The sequence below is a fragment of the Cololabis saira genome, chromosome 5, assembly GCF_033807715.1.
Source record: "Cololabis saira isolate AMF1-May2022 chromosome 5, fColSai1.1, whole genome shotgun sequence".
Taxonomy (NCBI): domain Eukaryota; kingdom Metazoa; phylum Chordata; class Actinopteri; order Beloniformes; family Belonidae; genus Cololabis; species Cololabis saira.
The window spans coordinates 28,112,292-28,127,975 of NC_084591.1; the positions used below are offsets into that span (position 1 = coordinate 28,112,292).

At 37.8% G+C, this 15,684-nt stretch overlaps 1 protein-coding gene across 2 annotated transcripts; it reads right to left on the minus strand.

Annotated features, from left to right (window-relative positions):
• Positions 1 to 272: 272 nt before the first annotated feature.
• nap1l4a (nucleosome assembly protein 1-like 4a) lies at positions 273 to 12,671 on the minus strand. 2 transcript variants are annotated; one of them, XM_061721456.1, is made up of 15 exons: positions 12,621 to 12,671; positions 9,976 to 10,019; positions 9,391 to 9,463; positions 8,735 to 8,879; positions 8,093 to 8,179; positions 7,017 to 7,148; positions 6,360 to 6,431; positions 6,121 to 6,260; positions 5,770 to 5,915; positions 4,597 to 4,616; positions 4,354 to 4,473; positions 4,185 to 4,220; positions 3,996 to 4,049; positions 2,367 to 2,401; positions 273 to 1,985 (listed from the first exon to the last, which is right to left on the minus strand). In XM_061721456.1, exons 2-14 carry the CDS (start codon positions 9,989 to 9,991, stop codon positions 2,396 to 2,398), a joined length of 1,047 nt encoding a protein of 348 aa, XP_061577440.1. In that variant the 5' UTR covers positions 9,992 to 10,019; positions 12,621 to 12,671; the 3' UTR covers positions 273 to 1,985; positions 2,367 to 2,395. The 2 variants fall into 2 exon arrangements, with proteins under 2 accessions (XP_061577440.1, XP_061577438.1); XM_061721454.1 differs by lacking the exon at positions 2,367 to 2,401.
• Between the last annotated feature and the right edge of the window lie 3,013 nt (positions 12,672 to 15,684).

Below are 15,684 nucleotides of genomic sequence, written 5' to 3' on the forward strand. Positions count from 1 at the left end.
AAAAAAAAAGACATAACCTCAATACACCAGTACAAACATCCCTGCTAGAAGTTGAAATGATTGTTGTAGAACGAGTCCCTTGTCACAGGATGGCTCAGATAACAAAGGCATAAGTTGTCTCTCTATCCTACACACACTTGTCCGATAGAAACAACCAGAAGATACACACTGTTAATAGGTAAGGTTTATTTCAAACACTTAATATTTATAAAATTATTATTTGACAGTATGTGTTATGACCTTCACTAATAAGAACAAACACCCACAAGTCCTTTTCATGTCGCACAACTTTAATAGAATATTTTAACTAACTTTGTACAAATTGAAAAGAAATATCAGCAAGTAACAAATTGTGAATAAGAACCAGTTAAGGCCATTGCTAGCACACGGTCCGGTCTGGTAAATTTGAAGATGTCAACCGTGGCTTCGAGAGAACTGTCCAACAAGATGTACAATCATGTTTTTCTTTTTATAAAGAGAGCAAAAGGGTCTGGATTTGCTGTCGCTATCCATCAGTTATCAGGCAAATTTATCCGAATAAATATCCAAAATCCATGTGCAGTTTATAAAATACATTGGCACCCTATCCCACTTATTTTCCAACAAACATTCTAAGAAAACATTAGTAACGGAAATACTGATATATGTTTGAACAACTTTAAATGCTGAATTAGATTACACTGTGTTAATGACAGTTGGCAAAACAATTTTACCAAAAAGGATGTTGTTTATTTTTGGCTTCTTGGCAACGGAATTTACATTTGATCCAAACTTCCTGCACCCTGCCCCATCAGTGACTCTCAATGACATTTGTTAAAAGTGAGATAAATACATGGAGTGCAACCACAAGGTCAACAGTCTGCTGCTGTGTCTGCTTAAATTAGTCAACATTGACAAGAGCATTCACCAGATGGGATGGCTGTGCAGAGATCAGCATGAAGAGAAAAGTCTTGAAAACAAGCTCCAAGAGCGTTTCAGGGCAAACGATAGACGACAGATAAAAAGGCATTCCTGCCTGCGAGCGTCACGGTCTGAATCACCTTGAGTGCTCAATTTAAATGCTTGTTAAGCCCAATAAACCAGGGCAGAAATGAGCAGTAATTCAGACGGAACACAATCCTTCAGTCTTTAAATACATCTCAATAGTTAAAAACGCGACATGGCAGTATTCACGTTTTCACGAGCTGCTGAGCCCAAAGTGGGTTTTAGTTGATGAGAGAGCGTGTAACTGCAGCCGGAGCTTAAAGCATTCCTTAAGATGCAACATTTCAGGCAGCTGCATAAAGACAGAATAAATAGTCCAATTATATAACAATGACCATTTAAAAAAAAAAAAAGAAAAAAGAAAAGTAAATTAAATTCAAAATGACAAGTTTGTCTCATAAAAAAAAAAAACCCCACCATAACCAAAAAAAAGAACAAAAGCAACCCCAGTGAAAGATTACGTCAAACTGGTTCAGCAGTTTCTGAGTAAACTCAATTACCTTGTTGGCATTTAAAAAGAAATGTTAAAAAAGAAAGAAAAGAAACCCTGAGTACCTGACATATTTCCATGAAAATTGAAGTTGGGATCTATTCCTTTCCAATCTTTTTTCATGTAGTGATATTCAGAGTTTGCCAGTAGTCACCTACTTTACCAAAGACTGACAGTGTGATAACACAATGATTTAGTTAAGAGTCAAGTCAGTTCTTGCCTTGAGCTCGAAAATAGCCAATTATTCTTAAAAAAGAAGAAAAAAAGAAAAAAAAAAAAAAAAAAAGGGGAGGGGGGGCATGGGCGCAAGACAAAAGAAAAATAAGTCATGCAGACAGTGAAACGCAGGTTGGTTTGCGCTCTATTGCATTCTGTTGAGTTTGTAAAAGGACGGAGTCCAACAATAGTCTTGTGGACTGGCTAAGAATTGGTTTGATGGACAGCAGGACTCCACCTTTCACGAGTGCCACGGTTACTGCTGTTTGCATTCGGCAGGCTGAGGCTGTTCTTTCTGCAGAGAACACGGAGAAAAATAAGATAGATTAGACAAGAAGAGAGCTGGTCAAGACATTGAGCATCAGCCAGAAAGTAGGAAAGGCTAACTAGAAAAGCAAATGCAAGAGACTGAAAGCACCTGGGTTGATACAACGAAAGGAAAAATGTTAGACACCTTGGATGGTACAACAGCTGATGGAGAGAAAGACAGGACTAGGAGAGGACAATCATCATCTACACAAGATATGAATTGGAGAGGAGGGGGGGCCAAAAGCATCTTGAACTAGTGGAATAATAAAGGATGTAGTGAAGGAAGTAGACAGCAACAAAGATAAACCAAAGCCACTGAACCAGAGAGTGTAAGGACTGTGGGACGCCATTCTCACTTCTCCCTTACCTAGAAATGCATGGGGTGAGAATGTTTGATTATGCCTGTAACAAAGAGGATATTCAGGGGAGGGAGAGACAACAGTATGAAGAGGTTTAATCATCACATTCACAGATGAAAAGGAGCACACAGTGAAACATTACTGACACTGGTGAATGAGCCTGAAATCTGGAGTACAAACTAGTAAGAAAGGAGCTGACGCTAAGACACATGAGAGAAAAACTCCACAAAAACTCTAATAAGAAACTCAGACTATGTTTAAACTGCAGGTTTTAATGCTCAAATCAAGTGGATTTTTTTGCGTGGTTGTTCACATTATCATTTTAATGTGAACTTCATCACACTCAAGTGTGTGCATGGTGTTTACAGAAGTAAATATGGATGCTTCATGTCTTTGTCTAGGGGGGTGGGTCGGGGTCGCGACATGAAGGTCTTCACTGACACAAAGTTCATCCACATTTTCAGAATGTCGAGGAAGACTTATGAATATATCCGCACCTCTCCTCTAGACTTTGAAGACAAAAACTAATCTCCTGTGACGTCAAAGTCGGATAAAATACGACATGAACGTTTTGACTGCGGTCGCTTCGACACAGATCGGATATGTATCTAATTTAGCACCACATATGGAAGTGGCCTTGGTCGGATAAAAAATAAAAAAAATAAAAACAACACTCAGACATGGAAAATATTGACGTCAATTCAAATTTCCCCCGAAGGACAAATCTGTTTCTCTGGCTGTAGTGTCATCATTTTCAGCAAACAGTCTGAGAAAGGTAGTGCAAAAAAAAAAAAAAAAAAAGCAAGCAGTCTGCATTTATTTAAGTTGCTAAGATAACTTCTTATTTTAACCATAAAATGTCTGTAGTTTCCACCTAGCACAGCTAAACTGCACTCTAATTGGGAGGAGTGTCATGATAAGGTACAAGGTACTGTATAATGGACACGTACACAAGATGAAACAGAAAATGTGCCAAATCTAACCCAACCCTGTTTTATTTGTGCACGCTTATCTACTGAGTGCATCACATGACAGGAGCCCATAATCTGAGTAATAGGTCTTTGATCTACAGTGGTTACCTGATTTGATCTGTGCAGTTTTCTCTGCATACTCACTACACACCGTCATTAACCAATTAAAATAAATAAATAAGCTGTTCACTAAGAGCATTCATTAAAATATATACATGAGATTGAACCCTCAGAAATTACTGCATTTTGTCGATTTTGCTCTGATATTTATTAATATTAGAAATAAATAATGCTGCTATGCTCATGCTGCCTTAGTCAAATTATGGGTTAAGCGTAAAGTTTCAATATAATATCCTTTTATGTCAACTAAATTATATTGTATTACACACTGCAAAATCAAGACTCATTTATTGTCTGAATGGTTTAAAAATAAATAAATAAATGTTACTATAATGGTTCCTAAATGTGCATGTTTAATTATTATTTAATGGTGAGGAGAGCCATACTTTCAGCTGCAAAGGACACCAACTGGTTTAAAGTTTGATAGTGAAGTTTTTGCCTTTTTAAAATTCTAATGGTCCTATTCTTATTATTCAAAGTTCTCAGGAAGATGCTTGAACATTTTGATGTTTCAAAACGAAACAAAAAAACTTGGTGTAAACTGACCTTCGGGTCAAAGTCTCCATCATCATCATCGTCATCACCCTCATCATCTTGTTCCTAAAGCACAAAAACAGGTAAATAATGTAAAGGTTTGGCAGTAATACCTATGGATGTGAAGCTGATCACACAGCAGACCAGCTGCATGGTATTTCAGATCTACTATAGTCTTTAAAAGTGAAAAAGCATTATTACCTCTTCATCTCCCTCTTCCGCTTCTTCCTCTTCAAACTGTAAAACAAGTTAAACAATGATGAAAACAAACCCAACAGTCACTAAAATATTTCCATCTTGTGACTCAAGTACTGGAGCTTCTCCATGTTCACATCTGTATGTGTGGTTTTGTCAACGTAAGTAAGCTTACACTCTCGTCATCTTCTAGAGCCTCTCCAGTGAAGTACAGCACCGCTCTGGGAACTATTCTTTCACGGAAGAAATGACCAATCTCAAAGTCTGTAGCTAGGGTGAACTCAGAGTCTTCATCCTTAAAGAAACAAAACAAACAAAAAAGAAAAAAGAAGAGGGAGTTTTAGCATAGCAACCAGTCTGGTGAAAGGAAGATGGAAGATACATTAGGTTTATGGACAATAAAGTACATTTTACTCACCATCTCTCCATCTGGTGAAGCTGTAAGATAAAGGACATATAAAGCTCATGATATAGAATCGAAAAAACTGCTTTTCAATAACTACGTACAGAAGGTAGTTGACAGCTGCCATATAAACTACAGTGGCCATTGTAGTTAGATGTTGATGGTTCATAAGGTTCAATAAAGTAAAAAAAAAAGAAAAAAAAAAGAAGAAAACCCAAAACAAAACAAAAACCACCATCTTTTCTGAAATGTTCCATCTAATACTGCAACATTTTAAAACGCTAAGCCTGTTGTTTCATTTAAAAAAATGTTTTTCTGTAAATAAATATTTTCTTAGATGGCAGGAGTACATTCACTTGTTTTAGCCATCTTTCTGCTTTTGGGTCAGCCGCTGAATAACTGTTTAAATCCAAAAGAAGATTCCCGTCATTGGAAACTTGGAAAAAAAAGTTGATGTGTCTAAAGCTTTGGTGGGAAATAGATGTGGCGCTCTTGCACAATCTGGCAGTATGAGTGTACAAGTCTGGTGCCACCTGCTGTTCAGTCTGGATCAGATTGAGACCATGAGTTGTTAATTTGGTCCCAAACTGCCACATGACCTGCATGTGAAGACATGAACTGTCCACATTAAGGTTTGAGATGTTACCTCTAATCACTTCTGTTATTCTGAATTGCAGTTTAGAGTCTGTGTGTTCACAGAACAGAGCTGTACATTACAATTCATTGGATAGCACCATGCGAAAAGGGCTGGGTGGCACACTGACATTTCAAAGTATATTATTCTGATATCAAGAAATATATAGGAGGATAAAGTAACAGAAACGAGTTGTAAGTGTTCGCCTACAAGCATAACTGGTGCTTTTCTCTGCGAGGTACAACTCTTTCTTCCGTTTCTCTGTTTAGTGAGTAACAGCAGTAAACTCAATTGACTGTAGCTGGCTATTTGGCTGACAACCTGAATTTATAAACATCAGTTCTGGATAATGTACATTTAAATGCAGCCAAAATTCCACCACAGCCAAGCTGATTCCTGTTATACACGGTTAACTGTAAAAATCCACAACTGCTAGCTAGTATACAGCCTTGCTGCTGCTGTGTGTACGAGTGTGCATGAAACTGACAACAGAAGTACATTATCCACTTAAATGTCTTATTTTTTTAGTGTTAATGTTTTCTCCATGTTCTCACCTTTGATAGGGTTAAAGAAGTTGAAGAAAGAGTCATTGGGGACCTGTTTGGTAACAGTGCGGACAGTACCACGGCCTTTATGCTTCTGCTTCTTCTTAATAGTTTTCACTGTCACATCCTTCCCTTTGTGCCAATCTATCTGACATCTAGAGGGTGGAAGCGGACAAAAGTAAGAGGCAGCAGTGGCAGCAAGGACAGATGCAAAAAGAGCCTATATGGGGGATTCAAACATCCAGAAAATTGGGGAAAACAAAATAAAGCTGTTGTTCTAACCACACATTTCTATTGTTTAACCTAAAAGTCAACATTGCATATTAAAACCACCAACCAACGAGCATAATTATGTCTCACCCTTCACAGTCAATGATCTCTGGGCCTTCAAATGAGAAAGGATCTGAGGTGTCAGGCTCTGACTTCATCTTGTAGACTTTAGTGAGGACAGCATTGTTAAAATAGCCGTTGGGCTCAAAGTGGAACTCTAATGTGAAGCTCTGTGAGAAAAAGAACAATATGATTATCCGACTCAGCATTTAAAATGTGCATGGTTTATTAAAAAAAATGCCATGTTACTAGTGCATGTGGACACTGACCATTGGTTGTCCTGGCTCAGAAAACTTGACTTGAATGTCTTTCAGGTGCTTTAGGATGGGTTCATCGTGTTCCTAATAAGAGAACAACAGTTGAAACACTATTCAGAAATGTGGTGTAACAGCAGGAGTATGGAAATCATCATTTGATAACCCTTTATCCAACTTGAAATTGGTGCTGGGCTGGTGAAAGAGCCACTTCAGAGCTGGTTCTACTTTGGGAAAAACTGTTTTACTTTTTCCACAGAAAATGTCACATCATTACATCATGTCTCACCCAACCTCCCTTTACTGTATTCTGAATTTCTGTAGAAGACCACAGTTCACAAAGGAGACAGAAAACAGTATTTTTCTTTAAAACCAGTCCTAAAATGGTCAGCCTGCCTTTATATAGGGTTGCTGTAGTTAGTATTTGTGAACAATGACTGGTGTGTCAACCAGCATTTCCAAGTGTTGACCTGCTGTTTTGAATGGATCCATAAATACCAGCAGGTAATATGCATTAAAACATCCCTGAGTGTTCAATAACCAAGTGCTCTCTTTGCAGCCAGCACTCAAGAAGCAAAAAAAAAAAAAAAAAAAAAAAAACTGATTCCAAGTTTGGCACTAGATCCGAACTAGAAGTGAAACTGCTTCGGTGGAAAAGGCCTGAAAGTGTACCTGTAACATATCACTGAGCATGTCCACGCTCTTGAAAATGGTGAGCCAAAACTCAGGGATGCCCTTCGGGTCTTCTGTTGTGGTTTCCTCCTTCTTTGCATCTTCAATAGAAGCTTTTTCCTTTATTTCCTCCTGTAGACCACAAGGAGTGCAATAGTCAGGGTTTATGAAGGCATTTTAATATCCTATTCTTTAAAAATCCATTCACAGTCATAGATCTCACTCAAAACCCTTTTCAATTTTTAGATGCACAGGATTATAAACTTTCTGTTGAAGCAATAGCAACTTAGCCATTGGTCATATTCATTAAGACACATCCATGCATTTGATCCCTGCTCCCTTCTTCACCATGAAAAACCAACTATTGGGAGCCGTGGACAACAATCTTTGATCCTCCAAGATTTCATCTGCCTTAAATACTGCTTTCTACAAAATCATCATGGCAACATCTTCTCCCCCCACCCACTTAGTCTTCCTTATTTCCATCGCTTTTGGATGTTAAATGCAGATATGAATTATGAACATTATAAATAAAAAACTTTAGAAGGACAATTGCAATGAAGAGTTATGCATGAAGGATTCTGACCAACTTTACATGGTAAAGCCACTGTCCCAGACGTTATATTACAAAAGTGCATTTCAAAATACTCTTAAAAGGAGCATGAGGCAGGATTGAGGCAGGATTTATGAAAATGTTTTTTATACGTTTTAAGTTTTCTAGTAATAATGTCAGATGAAGCGTTCCAAACCAAAAAGAATGAGCCCTCTAGTGTATCTCTCCTTTGCCTTGAACAGGCTGTGTGCTGCAAAATGTGCTGCAATTGTGGGGCCGAATTTCCCGCGCTGTCCTGCGGATGTGACGTCACATGACGCTGCATGCGCGTTCTCCCCGTTCTCCCGTGCCGGCTTCACTGTTGGCTGCAGTACCCCTGACGGCCATCGTGGCGAGGGTGGCGCTAATGAGTCTCATTTCTTAAAAGGAGCCTCATGCTCCTTTTACATCAATCATTATATTAAGCGGTGTTTTTAAGAAAAAATATAATTTGTGGGATCAGACAAATCAAAACTGTACTTACAGCAAGCTCATCTTCTTCATCTCTGTCACTTTGCCATTCACACTCCTCGTCTGTGGGTTCGACTGTACCTGTGACAATATCTCGTCTCTGTGATGCAAGAAACAAAACTTATAATAAACTTGATTTAAGACAAGGGTTTAGAAATATAATTGTCCAATATTTGTATTAAAACAAAAATAAATTTGGTCAGGCTATATCATCTTCAGCTCACACACACGTCTCTAGTTAAGTGAGATTGACAGACACACACATGTGAGATGTACAAGACAAACACGTGCAGAGGGATAACAGCTGTCGCTCGTCGCTGTGTTTAAGAACAGCACAGCTCTTGCTAATACCTCTGGAAATAGCCTGGATGGGCATGAGCGCTATCAAATACTCTGTGAAAGTTTTTAATTTAGCAAAAAGACACCCGACTCTCCCAATTTTAGATCAGACGAACACAATTAACAATCAATAGCTCATCTTGGAAATGAAAAATCCATTACCGCTTTTTATATTTGATCACCTTAAGATAAATTAGCTTCACATCTTTTCTCTGTTTCCATTGACATACAATGTACAAAAAAGTGTTAATTGTTATAAGGGTGTGAAATTAGTTAACTAAAAAGTACTCTTAGAAACCCTATATATATACATTACCTTGTCAAACAGGGGCTGATATAGGGCTGCATACTTCCTCTCCAGCTCATGGACCTCTTCGTAGAATTTAGCCTCGATGTTAGCACACTGCACCTGTAGCCTTTTCAAGGCGTGCACTCGCCTCTTCACTGCTTTGGGCAGCATACTGTATGGCAGTCAAACATGAAACTAATGTTAATTTAAATATTTGACAGAAAAACGATGTTTATGGTGAATATTCTAAAAGTAAAACGATAATCGTGAACAAACTCTGGTGAGCTGCAATGGCAGCCCTCGCCCCAGAAATCTAGGAACCCATAGGAAGGTTATATGAGAGTTTGGGTGTGGTTGGTATCTACAGTGACATCTTAATATCTATGTTCAGTAAATGAACACCAGTTATCTATCAATGCCTAGGGAAAGGAACCCTGGGTGATCCTAAAGCCACTGTTAAAATACATAAATATAAAAAATACAACCTCTGATGCCCAACATCTGCCAGTTTTCAGAGTTTGAAAGACATGCCCTACCATCTAGAAAATAGCAGCATAAGAAATCCCATCTCTTTTGTCAGCTGACTAAAATTGTCACCGATGTGAACAATAACTTGGAATGACTTTTCATATGTACCTTATATTAAATATACACTACATATAGTATTTATCATGTGTGCTGACCTTTCCATGAAGTTAAAGCCAACAGGTTTTTCCATCTGTCCACCTGGATTTGGGGTTCCTTGATCTCCTTGACCTGCCAAAGCAAATTAGGACATCGCTTATTACATTAATTTTAGCATCATTATAATGCTAAACATGAATCATATCATAAATAGATAGATAGACAGACAGACGGCTAGATATTTTATTATACTTGGATGTTATTTGGTACATTCTTATGTTAAATTATTTTATCACAAATTTTTATGATTCTAATAAATAAGCAACATGCAGCTTTACAAAACTAAACCTTATGAAACTGACCTAAAATATATCTTATTTATCTATTTTTTGTTTTTGTTTTGTCTACATACTAACTACAGGAGTATTTGTACCTTACAAAGTGCAGCTTAAACAGTGACGTTATAGAAGTACATGCAAACCAACCTACAAATGCATTACTGACACACACAAAAAAGTATTAATTTATGATAAAAAAACAACAACATGTATTTCTGATCCTTCATATAAAGCTCAACAAGGAAAAATAAACGTGTCACACCTGTTGAACAGTTTCATGTGATGTACAATTACACTTGCCCCTACCTTTGTGGGCATCCATGATGACCAAGTGTCAGCGCCTTCCTCCTCTGTGAAGGAGATCAATGACATTAGTCAAATTAATCATTACAACCCTTCACAGTGACTGAGTAATAATTGACAGACTGACATAGCTATGGCAAGCCGTTTTAATATTTAACAGCTAGACTGGATAGGCTATGTGTTGCAGATATCCGCAATTCAATTCTTCCTAGTCAAAAAGAGCATTTCAGATATCTACAATTACATTCTTCCTATCCACAATTGTCATTTCAGATATCAACAACGTCATTCTGCCTAGGACAAATGACGTCACTTTTGCGATTCATGTGTATGGGATTTTCTAATTACAGATATCTACAATTCAGTTGCAGATATCCGCAATGTGAATTACGGATATCTGCAACTGAATTACGACTAGTTCTGGTTCCAGTTTCAGATATCTACAATTTAATTCTGACTAGTCATGTTTCCAGTTCAAGATAACTTTAATTCCCCTCAATTCAAGATATCTACATAGTCCTTTTTAGATATGTTAAAGTTTTGACTAGTCAGAACGAAGTTGTAGATATCTTGAACTAGAAGTATGACCAGTCAAAATGACGTTGTAGATATCTCAAACTGGAATTACGGATAGTCATAATTTTATTGTAGATATCTGTAATCAAGTTATAGATATCTTGTTGTAATTAATTTTAATTGGAGATATCTCAAATTAGAGATATCTTTAAACCCATTATGAAAAACAGGTTTATTCTTGCTTTAACATATCTAAAGTGGTCTCCCCTCAGCCTGCCAACTCAGAGAAGGATGAAAGCAACCAAATTCTGCAGTGTCTGTACAGCCGCCCAGATGAGCCGTCCAGTGTAATGTGGCTTCTACGATCCGTTCAGATTCTGCTCCTGTCGTGATGTCACGACAGGAGCGATGCGTGATTTTTTCGTAGCGGTGTATCGCGTCATTCAGGCAGCCAATCAGCACAGAGCCTCATTATCATAGCCCCGCCCACTCAGAATCCCACATAGATAATGAGGTTAGAGAATGGGAAGATAAAGACATGGCTCAGAGGCTGAATTTCTAATTTATTTAGCAAAAACGATCAAAAGCTTGTTTTTAAGACATTCAAGGCCTGTTTAAAATAGCTATTAGATGCCATAATAGGTCCCCTTTAACTTCCATTCTGCCTAGTCAAAATTGAATTACATATATCTTGAATTAGAGTTTTGACTAGTCAAAATGACGTTATAGATATATTGAATGACAATTCTGACTAGTCAAAATATAATTACAACTAGTCAAAATGCAGGTGTAGATATCTGCAATGTTAATTCCGGATGGTCAAACTTGGCCATTAAATGTTAAAACGGCTTGCCATAAAATAGCAGCATATTGACGGTGAACAGGGTTTTCTTTGGTTGTGTTCGTTTCAATTTGACCAAACGTATTCATAACACGTGTACAGTATATTACCAGAGGTGTCAAGTAACGAAGTACAAATACTTCGTTACCTTACTTAAGTAGAAATTTTGGTTATCACTGGAGTAATTATTTTTCTGACGACTTTTTACTTTTACTCCTTACATTTTCACGCAATTATCTGTACTTTTTACTTCTTACATTTTAAAAACAGCCTTGTTACTCTATTTCATTTCGGCCTTTAAAAAAAAAACTATCCAGTTAAATTGCTCCATCTGGATAGAGTGAATTTGGTTGTGGTTGTTTCAGATGTTCTTGTCCAGTTTTGTTCTTACATCCGTTCCCTCAGATTCCTACAACTAAACTTGGATGTACATTCCAATAAAGGTTAGGATAAATGATAACATGCCTCTGAAGTTTGACTTTTTGCACCATTATAATACTTATAGGCAACTAGTCATCATATCTGCTGCTCTCTGAAACACATGTTAATGCTCAATAGTACACATACATGGTTCTTTAATATATTTGCATTATACTAAGATGCATCTATTTTCAATGGCTTTTGTCCTTAAGGGCTTTTTCCCCCCTTACATTACTTTTATACTTTAAGTAGTTTTGAAACCAGTACTTTTATACTTTTACTTGAGTAAAAAACTTGAGTTGATACTTCAACTTCTACAGGAGTATTTTTAAACTCTAGTATCTACACTTCTACCTGACTAAGTAATGAATGTGAATACTTTTGACACCTCTGTATATTACATACTTTACACTCCCTGATCAACAACAGTGAGACCTGAGGCAGCAGCAGTACTGCGCATGCGCAGCACGCTGACGCACTGACACGACAATGGCAGCTGGAGCAGCGAGTCAAGTCTGCTTTTCACGGTGTAAACGCGAACACCGGGAACTGTGACAGTCAAACGAATAGACACATTTCCAGCCGCTTATCCGAGACGCCCCCCACCCCCTTTGAATCGGGCGTGTTGCTGCTGAGGCAGCCTTAGCGGGCTGTAGCCGCTGCGGGGCGGCTACAGCAGCGGCCGTCGTGAGCCGCTAGCTCCGGGCTAACACACGCATCCACTCGAGGGGGTTTGGACGTGAAGGCAGACACGAGCCGGCGATCTGGTTTACACTTACAGGGTTAAGGGGTAATTACGCGGTAACGCCGCCGATACAAGGCGTACTACACTACACGTTTGAGCGCATTTTGGTCTCCGACTTGTTCTTACCTCTGGACGAGCGGAAATCTCACCAGCCGCTCGTTCACAAGTCTGCTCCCCCACGCATGCGCAGGAAACACACGCGCCCCAGCATCCTCGCTCCTGATTGGACGAGAGCTCGGTGCTGCGTTTGAGGACCGTGTAGGAAAAATGTCACTGTAAGGGAAACGTAATGGTGGAGTTCTGTCAAACACGGATACAGACTCAATAAACTATCATAAACTCAAGGCAATAAATTAAACGACAGTGTGCTGACACTTTGAAATTTCTTAGACAAGGCATTTAGCCATTTTCCATGAAGATATCCTTAAAAATAGGAAATTCCTGCGTTTGTTTTTTACTCTTTCCCCCATTTTTCCATTTGTCCTTTATATCTTTGTGTAGGGGGATTAATCAATAAGGAGCATTTGTTATTTACAAGTTGTGCCAGTCTGCACATCTAGATCATGGTTCCATGAAAAAAAAGTTAAATTGAAGAGCAATTGAAAAGAAAATTAGTTTAGAGATGTCACAAAGATGAGAGGGTTCATCTGATAGCTCAGAAGTGATGATCTCTGGATATATCCAGAGGTGGACAGAGTACTCGACCCCAGTACTTGAGTAAGAGTACATATACTACTGGTCAAAATTTACTCCGTTACAAGTAAAAGTAGCTCAGTCAAAACATTACTCGAGTAAGAGTAGAAAAGTACTTGCTTTTAAAGGTACTTAAGCATCCAAAAGTAAATGCTTTTAAATTTACTTTAAGTAAAAGTAAGAGTAAGAGTAAGAGTAAATTTCTTATTTTCCACATCAGTAAATTACTATATTTTTTCTAAATTAATTTAAGGATCTTTTAACTCGTTTCTGAGAATTAACTCTTTGAAACCAGCTGCACCGATGTGCTGCTTTTAGAACCACAATGTTATATAAAACCTGCAGAAACACCAAAAACAAATCAAATGAATGGGATCATAAGAGGACAGCAGATGATGGAGAGTTTATTAACTTTCTTCTCCTGACGCAGGCGTAGCCATTGTTGCGGCTATGTCTTGACTTGTTGCGGCTCTGTCTTGACAAACGCAAGCTACTTTGGCGGTATCGTTTTGAGGAGGCTTGACGTATTTCTGCTTTACGTACATCCCAGTGGAGAGCGTGCACTGTGACAGGTCTCCTCCTTTGACAAAAACAGCTTGTGTCCAATAGGATTTTAGGGAAGAAGAAAAAAGAGCAGACCTGAAAGTAACGAGTACTTTTCATCCTTCCTAGAAATTTACTCGAGTAAAAGTAAAAATATTTGTCTTGGAAATGTATTCAAGTAAGAGTAATAAGTACCAAAGAAATCTAATACTCAAGTAAAGTACAAATCCTCTGGATATGTACTTAAGTACAGTACTCAAGTAAATTTACTCCGTTACTGTCCACCACTGGATATATCCATTTCGTGAATGCAAGAAACACACAGAGGTGTATAATCCAGGTTCCATAAAGTAAAAATCCTGTCCAGCAGTTGTTCCACCCGGTCACTAAACCAGCTCCTCTGCAGGTAGAAGGTAGGTTGTTATTGAAAACACCTGTTCTACTGGCTGATCCACAGGTATATGTTTTAATGAGCAAATATCAGCTTAATGTAAAGAAAATTATTTGACTAATGGTGATTTGAGACTGAACCCATTTCAAAATTGGTTAATTTAAGATTGATTCAAAACTATTTTTGATTTTGAAAAAAAAAAAAAAAAAACCATTAAAGCACATAATCCAGGTGCCATAAAGTAAAAACGCTGCCATGTTTCTGGATCAGCCTTTACATTTAGAACAGGGGTTTTCACTAACAACCTACCATCTACCTGCAGAGGAGCTGGTGTAGTGACCGGTTGGAACAACTGCTGGACTGCATTTTTACTTTATGGCTCCTGGATTATACACATCTGGAAACACATAACCTTAAATTTTGCTGAAGTTAATATGGCAGGTGGACTGTGGACGGTGAAATCACATTTTTGGGTCTAGTGAGGCAGATATAAATTTGCCTGGTTAAGTTTGTTTTCACCATCATCCCAGTAAAACTTGGCCAGAAGTATATTAGCAGCTGTCCCAACAGTAAAATGCAGAGATATAATTTTTATAATACTGAGCTGTCTGCATGACTGAAAAATGCTTCTGGGAGATCACAAAAATAGATTCCCCATGAATGCGTGTACACATGAAAAAAATGCCGTAAGATGACGTAACTAAAGCTTTGACAAGAGAGGAATATTCAACATCTTAACTAACAGATACAAATAAAAACTATTATCAGGGCGGATTTGACTCCAACACTTGGAGTGTTATATTAATACAGTAGAGCAATGCAATCCCTCCAAAGTTGTGAGGTAGGTATTCACGTCATTGAGCTATTTAAATTAAGGCAACACATTGCTAAATACAAAAATATCCATCTACTGTGATGCTTTGACACGTTTAACCCCTAACTTTAAATGTGTGCATCAATTGTAATCTGGTATGTGTTAGCTCTTGTTTACTACACAGGTGAAGATTGATACATATACCACAAGTTTTACCATATCTCTGGGGCATTTTAACCAAATCATGCTTCATGAAGACTTTGGAACTTTGTGTTAACTAGGAAAAAACAAAACAAAAAAAAGTACAATATGTTTTCTTTATTTGCCATACATGTAAGTGTCAATCAGTTTTCTGAAATTTAAACAATTTGGGCAATTGTTTTGAGCTGAAAGTAATAGTCATTCTACTTTACAGTTTTATTAGATTTTGAATTATTGAAATGAGAGAAATCACATTACTCTTTCACAATAAATCTACAAGATGTTTAAATAACTTGAGATTAGTTTTATTACACTGAAGCATGATATGACTGCTTCCCTACATGAGTAGACCACAAGAGGGCTTCATCCACCTGTGCTTTGACAATGATTTCATAAAGACTTACATACTGAAGAAGGCCTTTTGCATATATGTATGTAAGGCAAAAAATGATTAGGGTGTGTCATAGTGAGTATGTCCCCTTTTGTATTCTTTCTGTGTCCACCAGCACCTATAAAACACAGGTACACTTGACTGCAAGAATGCTCTC